At 44.3% G+C, this 12,708-nt stretch overlaps 1 protein-coding gene across 1 annotated transcript in view; it reads left to right on the top strand.

Moving 5' to 3' along the window:
- LOC149523907 (cytosolic carboxypeptidase 6-like) overlaps positions 1–12,708 on the top strand; it is a 429,125-nt gene that overhangs the window by 167,599 nt on the left and 248,818 nt on the right. The window contains exon 4 of the mRNA XM_089780411.1: positions 8,840–8,951. Within this exon, the coding sequence (XP_089636537.1) occupies positions 8,840–8,951 (112 nt within the window). The remainder of the gene's footprint in view (positions 1–8,839; positions 8,952–12,708) is intronic.

The following is a 12,708-nucleotide window of genomic DNA, read 5'->3' as shown; positions in this document are numbered from 1 at the left end:
ATCCTCCCACACCCTCTACCCCTTTTCAATTTCAGATCTTAACCCCGACTGCTAGTGCCATTTGCGGATTTGAACGTGCAGTCTTTGTGTGCAGTATTATCTGCTGATTCACCCAGTACTGATCCAGTGAACCAACATAGCCTTACAAAGCCAAAGGGAAGCATGTATGGTTCTCTTTGTAATAAATCATACGCCATGAAAAAGGATTTCTTTAACTCCGTTACTCCATTATTCTCCATATCCACTTTTTTTGTGGAGAAAGGTCTGTTAGAGAGAGAAGTGGGAACAGAGTGGGTGCAGGGAAGGAAAATATAGTGGAGGGAAGGAATAATCACAACAAAGGGAAAGCCAGAGATCCTGGAGATGTCTGTCACTTAGAGGTTCAAGAAAGGAAAAGTGTAACCTGAAATAAGCATAAGCAGCCTTAACAAATTTACAGCCTCGCATTGGTCATGGCCTTAGACTTGTCTCTATTCTAGCAAGAAACCAGAAGATGGTTGCCTAAAGTACCTATGCAACTAATATCTTCAAACAGTGTTTGGTGAACCTTTGAAGCTTAGGAGGTTTCTTTTCTGATAAGTACCTGTTTGGATGCTAGTTTGAGCTTCTTTGCTTTGTCAAGTTGGGCTGGTAACCTCTTGAATAAAATAGAAATGAGGGCTACAAACATTTTCAGTTAGATTCCATTTCAGTGTTGGATATAATTTGCTTAGAGTGGATTTGCCCCTCTTTATCGTTGTTTAGTGGCAAAAATATTGCCCAAATAGTGAATTTCCAGTGAACGCTGGAGAATCTTACCACAGCTCAATTTCTAAATCATAAGCCCAAATATCTGCAGCAGAAACCTCTAAGAGTTGTAATTTTCCAGTCATGGATCAGAAACATGCCATGGCCAGGGAAGCCTAAACCAACACAGTTTGAATTTGGAACTGTCTGACATTTGAATGTTGTTAAATTATGCTAATATGGATGATTCACAGTCATTGCTGGTGGCTCAGAAAGTTCATAAAGACATAACCGTCAGCTTCCATGGAGGCGGTAGTGATGTCATAAAGGAAGCTTGGGATTTCCCATTGTGACTGATCAGCAGGAGCAGGTGGCAAAGATAGGATGTTGCTTTCCTCCTTTATACGCACCAAAAAACCTGGGGGAAAACGTAAAATGCATATCCCCCCCACACCCCGTACCTCTTTGTGCAGTACTCCTTCCTAGGCAGTCCCTTCCCATTTTGTATGTATGAAACTGATTGATTGTCCCTCCCTAAGTGGAATACTTTGTATTTGTCCTTACTGAACTTCATCCTATTTACCTCAGACCATTTCCCCACCCTTAATCATCTGTACAAACATCCCAACCCATTCAGGCTCTTCATTGTTTCTTTTTCCAGCCATCCTCACAGAACTTGTTTCTCTCAACCTCCCTCACCTCTCCCTTTACTCATCTACATTCTCCATTCTGCCTGCTTCCTTATTGTGTCTTAGAATGCAATCTGGAACATCTGTCTTTATTGCTCTGCCACAGGTCTTCAAAGCTCATCCTAAAACTGCACATCCTCTACTGTGATATGCCATCAAGTGCCAGCAATGTGCCTCTGCTTTGTATATTGTCCAAAGCAGACAGTCTCTGTGACAAAGGATAAATGGACATAAATCAGACATCAGGAGTGATAACACACATAAACCTGTAAGGAAACATTTTAACTTTCCTGGGCACTCAGTCATGGATTTAAAAGTAGCCATTCTACAATTGAATTTTACCACCCAATTACAGAGAGTGCAGAACTAGAATTTATTTACAAATTTGACACCATCAACCTGGACTTGAATAAAGATATTAACTGGTTAATGCACTACAAAGCCCATTTTCCCTGCTTTTGACATTTGCATTTTAACATCAAAAGCTATGAATGGGACACATACAGCCTACTTAATTAGCTTCATTAACACAATTGACAGGTAACTGCTTTTACGTACGTGTGTGTGTGTGTGTGTGTGTGTGTGTGTGTGTGTGTGTGTGTATTTTGGATTCTGTTATTTCCACAGCAACTCATCTGATGAAGAGGGTTTTACCCTGGAAAGCTCACGATCCCATATATTTTTGTTAGTCTCTAAGGATATGTCTACACTACCAGGTTATTTCAAAATAACATATTTCGCAATAGTAACTTCTGCAACAACTATTTTGAAATAAGCTTATTCCTTGTCACAAGCAGGAGTTGTTATTTCGAAATAACAAGCCCATTATTTCAAAATAACAGGCTAGGTAGGGTGGACATTCCTCTTGTTATTTTGAAATAAGGGGAGTTATCTCGAAATAACTCCCCAGTGTAGGCCTGCCCTAAGGTGCCACAGGACTACTCATTGTATTTAAAGTTACATACTAACTTCTGACACTCGTCTTAAAATGTAACTGTTCTCCCTCATGGGGTTGGTTTTCTACTGAATGCTTCAGTTACCTGTACAATACAAACACAAAACTGCTATCTAATACACTACACACCATCTTTGTGGGCCAGATTGTGGAGTTGTGTCTGACACTGGTGGGCTCTCGCGTGTCTAGCAGTCAGTGAAACCAACAGCGCTCCACAAAGTACACACCCGTGTGAGTAAAGGATGAAAAATCGGGCCCTAAATCTTTAAAGGGTACTATGGTGTAGCGGAACACAGTTCTTCTCCCATTGCAGGGCAGGTGTTTCAAAGCAGTGTCAACTAATGGATAGACCCCAGGTCTAGGCCTTGGGAAACTTGAATTCTATTCTGTCTTCAGCAAGTCACCCCTCTTCCCATGTCTCAGTTTCCCTATTTGTACAAAGAAGAGAATCATAGACTACTAGAACTGAAAGGGATATTGAGAGTTTATCAAGTCTAGTCCCCTGCCCTCACGGCAGGACCAGGCACCATCTAGACTGTTCCTGACTGGTGTTTGTCTAACCTGCTCTTAAATATCTCCAATGCTGGAGATTCCACAACCTCCCCAGGCAATTTATTCCTGTGTTTAACAACACTGACAATTAGGAAGTTTTTTCCAACCTGAACCTCCCTTGCTGCAATTTAATCCCATTGCTTCTTGTCCTATCATGTCCCTTCTCAGTCTCCTCTTTTCCGAACTAAACAAGCCCTGTTCTTTCAGTCTTCCCTCATAGGTCATGTTTTCTAGACCTTTAATCATGTTTGTTGCTTTTCTTTGGACCTTCCCCAATTTCTTCACATCTTTTCTGAAATCTGGTGCCCAGAACTGGACACAATACTCCAGTTGAGGCCTAATCAGCACAGAATAGAGGGGAAGAATGACTTCTCATGTCTTATTCACAACACTCTTGTTAGTGCATGTCAGAATATTTGCTTTTTTTGCAATGGTGTCACGCTGTTGATTCATATTTAGCTTGTGGTTCACTATGATGACTAGATCTCTTTCTGCAGTACTCCTTGCTAGGCAGTCACTACCCATTTTGTATGTTTGAAACAGATTGTTCTTTCCTAAGTGGAGTACTTTTTATTTGTCCATATTAAACTTCATCCTGTTTACCTCCGACCATTTCTCCAGTTTGTCCAGATCATTTTGAATTATGATCCTATCCTTCAAAGCTCTTGCAACCCCTCCTAGCTTGGTATCATCTGCAAATGTTATAAGCATATTCTCTATGCCATCATCTAAATTGTTGATAATCATACTCACCTCTTCTGTAAATGTCTTTGAGATGTGCTGATGAAAAAGTTTTTGCGTAAGAGTTAAGTATTATTATTTCTATGTTATGTACATGATACCTGAGTCATCGGTTAGCCAGTTAGCTAATAGAGGGCCAGGCATCGTGTACTTGGAAACACACTGATCTAGGCTGTGGAGAGGAAATTTATAAATCAATGCAAGATGCAAATGTGAAGCTACTTGGTTGAAGTTAGAGGATTATATTGTACACAAGAGACTGCATTGCCAGGGAGTAAAAGAGTGTCATAAATGCAGGATCTGTAAAAGAGAGACTAGGTGAGTGAGGTAATATATGTTATTGGACTAAGTTCTGTTGGTGAGAGAGACAAGCTTTCAAGCTTGCATAGCCGTCCTTTTTCAGATCTGGCAAATGTGTGTGAACTATCACAGCTAAATACACAGGGTACATCTAGACTACGTTCGTCTGTCGAAAGAAGATATGCAGATTCTGAGCTAATTTGCATATTGTCTTCTGATCGCGTTATTGGAAGAGTTTTTTTCGAAAGTGAAAGCAGTTTAGATGGTTTTTTCCCGAAAGAACCCCCCTTTTTCGAAAGAACCCTTCTTCCTTAAAATGAGGTGTATGGGGGGGGTTCAAAACCCCCCATCTAAACTGTTTTCACTTTCGGAAAAAACCTCTTCTGATAATGCGATCGGAAGAAGATATGCAAATTAGCTCTGAATCTGCATATCTTCTTTCGACAGACGAACGTAGTCTAGATGTACCTGAAGTGGAATAGCTTCATTCATCGGAAGAAGTAGGTTGTGCCCGTGAAAGCTCATTATACCATCTACATTTTTGTTAGTCTCTAAGGTGCTGAAGGGTCATTCATTGTTTTTTAAGTTTTTCAAGTGGAATAGCTTGTTAAGCATAAGGTGCTCAGACATATTTCAAGGGACCATTCAAGGTGAAGTGGCCTTTTAACTCCTCTCTAGTCATTGGGGGTGGGCGGGGAGGGGAAGGAGACTGGAGACTGGGAGAGAAATGAGTGGGTCTGTAAATTGTTGTAATAAACCATAAATCCAGTGTCTCTATTCAGTCCCTGATTGTGAGTATCTGGTAAAGTTATGAGTTTAAGCTTCCCTGCTCACTTTTTGAAAGTCTCAGAGGGGCAGCCGTGTTATTCTGTAACATCAAAAACAGTGAGCAGTCCTGTGGTATCTTAGAGACAAAAATATAGTTACATGGTATCATGAGCTTTCGTGGGCAAAACACACTTCACCCAAGCTCGTTTGAAGAAGTGGGTTTTGCCCATGAAGACTCATTATCTATCGATCTATCAATCTATCGGTACCACAGGACTGAGCACTCAGAGGGAATCCCAAGATGAGCACGGATTAGCTCCGCCTTCCCACAAAACTGCACTGTAGGATACTGCAGTGCTCACACTGTTGATGATATGCCCCCAGTATAGACATGATCTGTCAAAGAGGGAGCAAGTGGGAATACCCTTTGACGATTTTTGTTTTGTTGACTTTTGGATGTCGACATAATTTTGTCGACAAAACTTGGTAGTGTAGACACGGCCAAATGAGATTTGGAAATTTAGTGTGAGATCTTATTAAACAGAGGTGGGAGGATCATCCCAAATGAATAACTTGTCAAAATTTGCTTATTTTTTGTTGCTGAAATATAGCTGCAATATTCTCACATTTATTTGTTGCAAACAATAGATTTGAATTAAAGCACGATTCGTTTGCCTTGTGTTGGCTAGTTACAGAAATCGTAGACACCAATTCTGTTGGTGCTCTGGGGCTGGAGCAGTGTGCATAGCTGATTTGCAAGGTTCAAGTTCCAGAAGGGGGAGAAAGGAGTGGAGACGGGAGGAGGCAGGGAAGAGGCAGGGTGGGGCTGGAGTAGGGGTGGGAAGAAGTGGGGCAAGGACTTCGGAAAGAAGTGGAGTGGGGACGGGGCCTGGAGCAGGGGGTGGAGTCACGCACTCCTGGCAAAATGAGAAGTGAGTGTGTCTGACAGAAATTAGGTATAATTATTCCCTGGTTGGATGAGTTATGTAATTAATAAATACTATGCAAACCTCTGCTTACAATTCCCATTTGAACTTTGTTTTTGGTCCTCTCTAGCCTGATTGTTCAAATGGCCAAGGAAACTGAACATGGTGGAATCAAAATTTGTTTGCTTTCTGTAGCGTTACTACTTTAAAAGATGTTAAAAAACAAATGCAAATGAGCTGGGCTAGTCATGCAGGAGATGTGATGTCTGGCACTGAGCTCCTCCAGAAGATATCCTGTGGAGTCCGCGTGCTGTGTCCTAGCGCAGTTTGCCAAACAGCTAGAAAATGCATTGTGAGCAAGACGGTTTCTGATTTTGCAAAATGAAAAGCAGGTTGGTGCAATCCTGATCTGTTACCAGTTTGACACCCTTGACCTTCATTTCCTGCAGTGGCAATGCAGTGAGGTCAGAGGTGGGCATTGGGGAGAGGCGCTGAGCAGGAATGGGCTTTCTGTTCTGCAAAAAATTCCAAGATCTCCCCCCCCCCTTTTTTTTTTAATTCCATGTGAAATGCAATAAATCTGGTTTGTGTGGCAAAAGGACTAGCTTCCTGGCTCCCCAGCTGCCATGGTGACAGAATGGTCAGGTGGTCCAGCTTTCTTCCTGCCCTTTATGTGTGCAGCATGGGGAATTAGCCAGATGAGGATCCAGCCTCTTGACTTCCTCAATAACCAGAGGAACTGGCCTTCCTGTCTCCTCAGGTGACCTGGGGGGCAGTCACCCTGCCACCTTCCTACAACCTTGCCCCGATGGGATGCTTGGGAGGTGGAATCAGGGAAGCCTCCTACCAATTGATAGGCTGCTTGCCTGGTCTGTCAGCATTGTTAACAGAATGATGCATTCTTTTCTAACTCTAGTCCCCTGGAAATCTATTGACCAACTCCAGTGTTGTGGTTTCAACCCCTCACTTTCCTCTTCCAAGCTGGGCATTTCGTCTATCTATCCAAGCCTGTTCTTTGGTTCAGTATTTAGGGTGTTGTGGATTTTCCTTTCCTTTTTTCCTATGAAGTGTAAAAGCCTAACTTCCAGGTTCTCCAGATATATTGTTAAACAACATTATTAGAGCAAATCTCTATTGTCTGCATAGGAGTATTTAAAAAGATTAAGATAGAATGGGCATTTCTAGACTGTTGTGTGGATCAATGAAAACTCTACTTCTGAAGAAGCTTTAAGGATTAGTAGCAAGAGTGATTTTATGGTTTAGTTTTATATATAGGAAAAATTGCATCCTGGCCTGCATTTGTCTGTTATTTCTGTCGAGAGTCAGTGTAGGTGTGTCTAGGCTACGTTTTTCTTTCGAAAGAAGATATGCAAATTCGGTGTGAATTTGAATATATTCTTCCAATCACTTTTTTGAAAGAAGTTTTTTTTTAAAAAGCAAGCAATCTATATGCGGTTCTTTTGGGGGGGAAAAACCCTTTTTCGAACAAATGCTTCTTCCTCAAAAAATTAGGTTTACAGTGTTCTTTCGAAAAAGGGTTGGGTTTTTTTTTCAAAAAAACTGCATCTACACTGCTTGCTTTTTCGAAAAAAACCTCTTTTGAAAAAGCGTCAGAAGATATGCAAATTTGCACCGAATTTGCATATCTTCTTTTGAAAGAAAAACGTAGTCTAGACGCACCCTGTGATGCCTGCATTGCTGAACTGTGTCCACCACTCAGAATCTGCTCAGCTTGGTGCCACCAAGGGAATGATTATTTGTTGCACTTGGTGTGCAAAGGTGGGCAAAAGTGGACAGCAAGCGGGTTTCCTGTGGGCCTCGTTTTTTCGCTTTTCCCTGCGTTCAGACGTACCCCACTCTGCCAATCACCTGGGTGATTTTAATGGTGTGAGAGGAAGATATTTATCAGCATGAGGGAGGCTGGCAGATTCAGGCTCAAAATTGGACCATGATGCATCAGGAGGAATACGAGTCAGAAGCAGGGGAGTCAACAGCCTCTGGGCAAGATGGGGGGGAAGTTTGTGTCCCAGAAGGGATAGGACTGGAGGCAGCCTGGCCTCAGCACCACCCAGATCATTGTGTACTCTCCCCCCAAACCCTCACAGCCACCCAGAGCCCTAACAACTTTCCAGAGTACTCTGGCAACAATTTAAAGGGTCCCAGACTCTGGCCATTGCTGCAGTAGCATCATCATCATCCAGGAGTAATGGACCCCTTTAAATTGCTGGGGCTCAGGGCAACTGCCCCATTTCTCCCCTCTCCCCACCACTACCACCTCCTCAGGCTTGGAGAGAGGAGGAATTCAAAGTAGCGTATATGATCTCCCATTAGTAAAAAACATGGTGGATCTGCTTACTAAGGGCTAGTTCATGGCACGGTACAGTAAGTAATGTGGTCTTTCTTTTCATGTAAACTAAACAGAGGTCTGTCTTGGCTAATTGTGTGTAGGTTGGGCGGTTCATGAACGTTGATTTGCATGTGTTTAAATGCTTTCCCGAATCAGGCCTCACTGAGGATGGTGGTTGGGTTTGAGGTGCAACCTGACTGACATAGATGGTTTGTGGAAGAAAATGGGAGAACACTCCTGGATCAATGGACTATTATAGTCATAGAATCATAGAGCTGGAAGAGACCTCAGGAGGTCAAGTCCAGCCTCCTGCCCAAGGCAGGATCAATCCCAACTAAATCAACCCAGCTAGGACTTTGTCAAGGCAACACTTAAAAACCTCTAGGGATGGAGATTCCACACCCTCCCTAGGGAACCCATCCCAGTGCTTCATCCCCCTCCTAGTGAAATAGTTTTTCTGAATGTCCAACCTAGACCTCTTCCACTGTAACTTGAAACCATTGCTCCTTGTTCTGCCATCTGTCACTGTCCTTATTGGCTACTGCAGTGTGGTCAGATTGAGAGGTGAAGTGGACAAGGACAAGGCTGGCTGAAGGTGAGGTTAAGGGAGCAATGATATGATGGGTAAAAATGTGAGACCTCAAAGGTGCTGCTTCAGGAACCCTGCTGCTGAAGATATGACATGTCACAGATTGGTCTCCCCAACTGCTCTGGATGTCCAACCTAGACCTTTCCCTGCTTTGTGTGAGAAGTTGTGTGCCAGGACGTCCTACTTCTGTCTGATGTGGGTAGAGTTTGAAGACCACGCTGATTGCTGTTTTGTGTGTTTTTACAGGTGTTCCTTGATGGGGTTTGATTTAAACCGGCATTGGGTGGATCCGTCTCCCTGGGCTCATCCCACACTGCACGGAGTGAAACAACTTATCATTCAGATGTACAACAATCCGGTGAGTGGGGTCTCTTACAAAGGAAAAGCGTCTTCCTCATGGGAAAGTGTTGCATTGAGTGGGGAGAGCTTGTGGGCTGTCTCAGGCATCTGGCTGTTTGGACTTGGACAGATCCTGTGGCAAAACTTTAAAAGGGGAACCAAGCAAACAGCACCTCTGCTGCAAGTCATCAGGAAGCATTTTAAGTGGTGTTTGTCATTGGGAACGTTTGAGTGGAGAGAGTAAGTGGAAATAAGTTCTATGCAGATTAAATATGGAATAGAGCCGAACTCAGGCCTCAAATTCAATTGAACCGCTCTCGTGATGTCTCGAGCTGGATTCAAAACAGCAGGCCCCTGAAATTGAATTAGCAAGTGGCATTGATATTTAATCCATAGCTCTGGCAGGCATTGCTATGTAGCGGATGGGCAGGAGGGAAATATTCCATAGACACACACACACGGGCTCGGTCAGAGCAGCCGAGATGTTTGTGAAGTGAAATCTCTGCTAATCAGAGGAGTTGCATTGCGGGGAATTTGGAGGCGGGGAGGAGGGCGAAGGCAGATAGCTATTGAATGTTTGACATCAAAGTGGAGAAGGATTATTGAACACGCAACATGAGAAAAGCCATTGAACAAAGTTGGAGATACGGTTGAAAAAAAAAAGAAGAAATTATTCTAGGCACTCATGAGGAAATATGAGGGGATTTTATAGATGTTGTTTGCTGTGTGGAATTCCTGATATGGGTCATACAGTTACTCTTTCAATTTTGGATATTAGGAGTGATTCTTTTGCATCAACTGAGGTTCTTCTTCGAGGAGTGTCCCCATGGGTGCTCCCCCCCTTAGGTGCTTGAGTGCCTCTGCACCTCTAGTTGGAGACTTCAAGTAGCAGTGCCCATGGTCGGCTTTGCACGTGGGATGCCGACACGTGACATTTGAAACAACTATCCCGCTTGCACAGCCAACCATCTCTTCAGTTCCTTCTCCACCACCGATGGCTTTGGTCGCAGCTTAGCAGCTGCCCTCATTCTTAGCTACTTAGAGTTATTAGTTAACTTTATTATTACTGTTGTTAGGTTTTTATAGAGAGTTAAAAAAATGTCTCTGGATTTTCCTGTTATAATTAGATTCAGGATATATACTTAACCATTGTGGTGCCACTTGACAGAAACTGCCCTAAATTGTTCTTTTATTGGGCCGTGCCTGGTTTGTCAGCATTTAAGCCGTGTATGAGCTGCAGGCTACCCATTCCCATATCAGATGGACAATTTGAGTGTGTCTGCTGTTTGGGAGGGGAGCACTCTACAGAGCAGTGCCCTCATTGCAGGAAACTCACAACAAGAACGGGAAAGGCCAGAGAACTCCAGCTAAAAATGGTGCAACTGGAGTCGACTGATCGTCTTGCCTCAAACCCTGAGCATAGCACACCACCCAGGCAGCCATTCGCTCGGGTGGCATCGGAGAGAGGGGCTTCCCACTAGGTTGAGCCCAAAAGACCATGAAAGGGTCCAGGTGCCCAAAAAGAGGTCCCATTTTTCCTCAGGGACTGAGTCTCCTGCGACAAAGCACTCTCTCCATAAAAAGACTGCCACAGCACCTACAACATCTAAGGTACCGGAAATAAAGGCAGCTAATGGGGCCAGCTCTGATAAGCACCAAGACCCCAAGGAGAAGGTCTATCCTTCCTCTTCCAAGGCACCGACTGACTTGAAACAAAAAGGCTCCATGTCAACACGGATAAAAGTGTTGTCAGCACCAGCCATGGCACTGACAAGACTACTCTCAGCCTCAGAACCGAGCGCCATGATGCTACTTCCTGCAGGGCTGTTGGCTCAGGCTAAACATTCGGCACCAGCGGTACATACCAAACAGCCCATTCCACACCAACCCAGACTACCGGCACCGACGGTGCGGATTTCAACAGTACCTATTCTACTCCCGCCTCCACCGGTGCTGCAATTCACAATGGCAGGGGAGCTGACGGTTTCTTTGGTGCCAGGAATGCCTCTGTTCAGCACCAATGGCACCCAAATACATAAGATTTAGCCTTTCCACCACACCAGCTTCGGCACCACCTCTACTGAGTGACAATGAGGAGGAGGAACCCATTCAGACACATGTACCCAGACACTCCTTACCCAAGCCCACGCAGCAAACGCAGCAGTGGCAGCAACCTCAGTGGCTCCTGCCACCCATCCCCCTAACTGGCCTCACTGGAAGCCTTGGGCAGCATATAGAACACAGCAGACACCGCAGTTGCGACAGCAACTAACGGCTCCTAAACCCCAGATCTCTATGGCCCAGTCTCCAGCTCACTCCTGCTCATCTGAGGAAGAAGAGGACATGGATATAACAGAGGAGGATCAGACACCGGATTTGGCTCCCATTTGGCCCAGACAAACTTGCTATCCTTACCTCTTGCAGATGAGCATGCTTCCACTACATCGTTTTCCACCAGTCCGATCCCTGCTCACCCAACGGAACGGGCAGATACATCATCCAACCATCCACACACTCCATCTTCATGCCTGGATGTTTGCTGGTTGACTCCCATACAGGTGGCCTATCCGGAAGCAGTGCACCAAACCCTCATAAACTGCCGCAAACCTGCAACCAGAAAAACATACAAACAAAAATGGCAGCAGTTTACAGTCTGGTGCTCAAATCATAACTGCGCTCCAGATACTACGTTATCTCCTGGACCCTCACCAGGCTGGACTGTCCTTACGCATTATCAAAATGCATTTCACCGCCATTGCAACTCTGCACCCTCCGCTACAGAGTCACTCCACTTTTACTCACCTTTCCACTAAACGATTCCTCCGTGGCCTACACAATATGTTTCCTCCACAAAGAGATTCAACACCTGCATGGGATCTCAGTCTTGTACTCAGGGCTCTTATGGGTAAACCCTTTGAATCCCTAGCTACCTGTTCCTTGCTACACCTATCAGTGAAAGTCACCTTCCTTGTTGCAATTACTTTTGCATGAAGAGTAGGTGAGCTGAGGGCTTTGAAGGCAGAACCCCCATATACAATTTTTCATAAGGACAAAGTGGTCCTCCGAACACACCCCAAGTTTCTCCCTGCGGGTATGTCTACACTAGCCCACTAGTTCAAATTAGGGAGGCTAATGTAGGCATTCGAAATTGCAAATCAAGCCCGGGATTTAAATATCCCACACTTGATTTGCATCTTCCTGGACAGGCACCATTTTTGAAATTTACAAGTCCGGACTAACTGCCCACCTCCACACGTGGCAGGGACCCGGTAGTTCGAAATAAAGCCCTACTTTGAACTACCTGTTATTCTTCCTAGAATGAGGTTTAACAGGTAGTTCGATTTAGGGCTTTATTTTGAACTACCGGGTCCCTGCCGCATGTAGACACGGGCAGTTAGTCCGCACTTGTAAATTTCAAAAATGGCGACCGGCCGGGAAGATGCAAATCAAGTGCAGGATATTAAATCCCGGGCTTGATTTGCAACTTTGAATGCCTACATTAGCCTCCCTAGTTCAAACTAAGGGGCTAGTGTAGACATGCCCTAAGGTACTTACTCATTCCATTGCAAGAAGCCCATATATTTACCTGTCTACTTCCCAAAACCCTATAAGGACCACAGGGAAGTCGCATTGCATACCCTGGATGTCCTCATGGCAGTCGCTTTTTACTTACAATGCCAAAAATCCTTCCGCAAAGTGCCACAACTCTTTGTCTCATCTACAGAAAGGTCACAAGAGTTACCCATTTCAAAAGAAAGACTATCCAAAAGGATTTC

This window comes from Pelodiscus sinensis, chromosome 9, assembly GCF_052426305.1.
Source record: "Pelodiscus sinensis isolate ZL-2025 chromosome 9, ASM5242630v1, whole genome shotgun sequence".
Taxonomy (NCBI): Eukaryota; Metazoa; Chordata; order Testudines; family Trionychidae; genus Pelodiscus; species Pelodiscus sinensis.
The sequence above is the reverse complement of the archived record's forward strand: the minus strand, read 5'-3'. Positions and strand labels throughout refer to the sequence as shown.